The sequence below is a fragment of the Sinocyclocheilus grahami genome, unplaced genomic scaffold (assembly GCF_001515645.1).
Source record: "Sinocyclocheilus grahami isolate Dianchi unplaced genomic scaffold, SAMN03320097.WGS_v1.1 scaffold36697.1, whole genome shotgun sequence".
Classification (NCBI taxonomy): Eukaryota; Metazoa; Chordata; class Actinopteri; order Cypriniformes; family Cyprinidae; genus Sinocyclocheilus; species Sinocyclocheilus grahami.
This window is the reverse complement of record NW_015522766.1, coordinates 1-1,451: the sequence shown is the minus strand read 5'-3', so window position 1 is coordinate 1,451 and position 1,451 is coordinate 1. Positions and strand designations below refer to the sequence as shown.

At 39.6% G+C, this 1,451-nt stretch overlaps 1 protein-coding gene across 1 annotated transcript; it reads right to left on the bottom strand.

Moving 5' to 3' along the window:
• Positions 1-16: 16 nt before the first annotated feature.
• Positions 17-1,177, bottom strand: LOC107580578 (thrombospondin-3a-like; the record flags this gene model as incomplete). Its single annotated transcript, XM_016266257.1, has 4 exons — positions 17-124; positions 513-623; positions 859-1,011; positions 1,103-1,177. Coding segments are annotated over 4 exons (447 nt in total), but the record flags the coding sequence as incomplete, so codon positions are not given.
• Between the last annotated feature and the right edge of the window lie 274 nt (positions 1,178-1,451).

Sequence of the window (1,451 nt, the reverse complement as noted above, 5' to 3'; positions counted from 1 at the left end):
TAGTCCACAAACACACCTCTACGTTCTTTATTCCGTCTCCATCTGCATCCTCATCACACTGGTCTCCAATCCCATCATTATCTGCATCTTCCTGACCAGAGTTGGGCGTGAAGACGCAGTTGTCCTGAATAACACACAATATGAACATCCCTAGTGCAACACTTCAAGCAAGAGCAGCATAAAATCCTGCATTCCGACATGGGAAAGATTTGGGACCGCAAGCTACGATGAATCTATCATATAAAAGTCCAAACACAAACGCAAAAACAAACTTGGTTTATGTAAACGCATTACCTCATCTAGGATGAATAGCTTAATTTCCCTGAAAGGTACAGCATGTACGGACAATTGTGCTTGAACTGGAAAGAATCAAGTCTATAAACCATCAGAATAAATAGCACAATATGGTTTCCCAATAATTATAAAAAGCCACATCGATTTAGTGAATGTTTATACAGCATCAGTGTGTGCAGGGAGAAGGATTGTGGGTAAAATGATTGTGAGTTTCAGACCTGTTTGCAGTGCTTGTCGTTGTCCATGCAGGGCAAGGAGCGATCCGGATAACCATCAATATCCGTGTCCTTCCCACAGGTGTGACCGTTACCAGCCCATCCGACATTACACTAATAGAATCATACAAAAGTTCACCAGAAAACTTGAGAATGATGCAATAAAGATATCATACAGATAATATGATACTGATAACAGAATTTTCATATTTGGTTGAACTACCACTTTAAGAATCTATCCAATACATTCTGATTGGATGTGATTGTGCGACAAACTGCAATCTTTCCCTGAATTCTTTACACATCGCATCTAGTTAGGACACAATGTATGTGTATTGTGTAGACATACAGCGCAGGTGACGTCGCCGTTCCGCTGAATGACGCAGTGAGCGTTACCGTCACAGGGGTTGAAACTGAGCGAAGCGCACGATTTCCGAGGGAAACATCCAGCTGTCTGATTTCCAACATATCCAACCTTGCACTGACCGCATCGATATGATCCCTAAGAAGAGAGAAGAAGTTAAAAACATTAACATATACACTTTGTATGATTCCAGAGAAAAAGTATTGGAGTTTTTATGACTCATACTCACAATGGTGTTGATGCAGATGGAGTTGGGTGTGCAGGCATTGGCCAAATCAAGACATTCATCAAAATCAGAACATTCCTGAAACAAATTCATCAGAAAAAGACACTAGTTGCTGCATGTTTTACTATTTTGCTATCTAATGCATTCAGGCATTTTTAAGTGTCGTAATAATTTTGGAGCCACTGGACCTAAAGGTGACTCTTGGCATATAGTACACCGGCATTCAAATTTGAATTACAAACATTTGAATTACGCATTTCAGTTTGCCATTTTTGATAGTCCAGCTGCTTTCATCTGCTCAAATAAGTGGTGGATGAAAAATAATGAATTATAGGCAAAACAAACAAAAAAA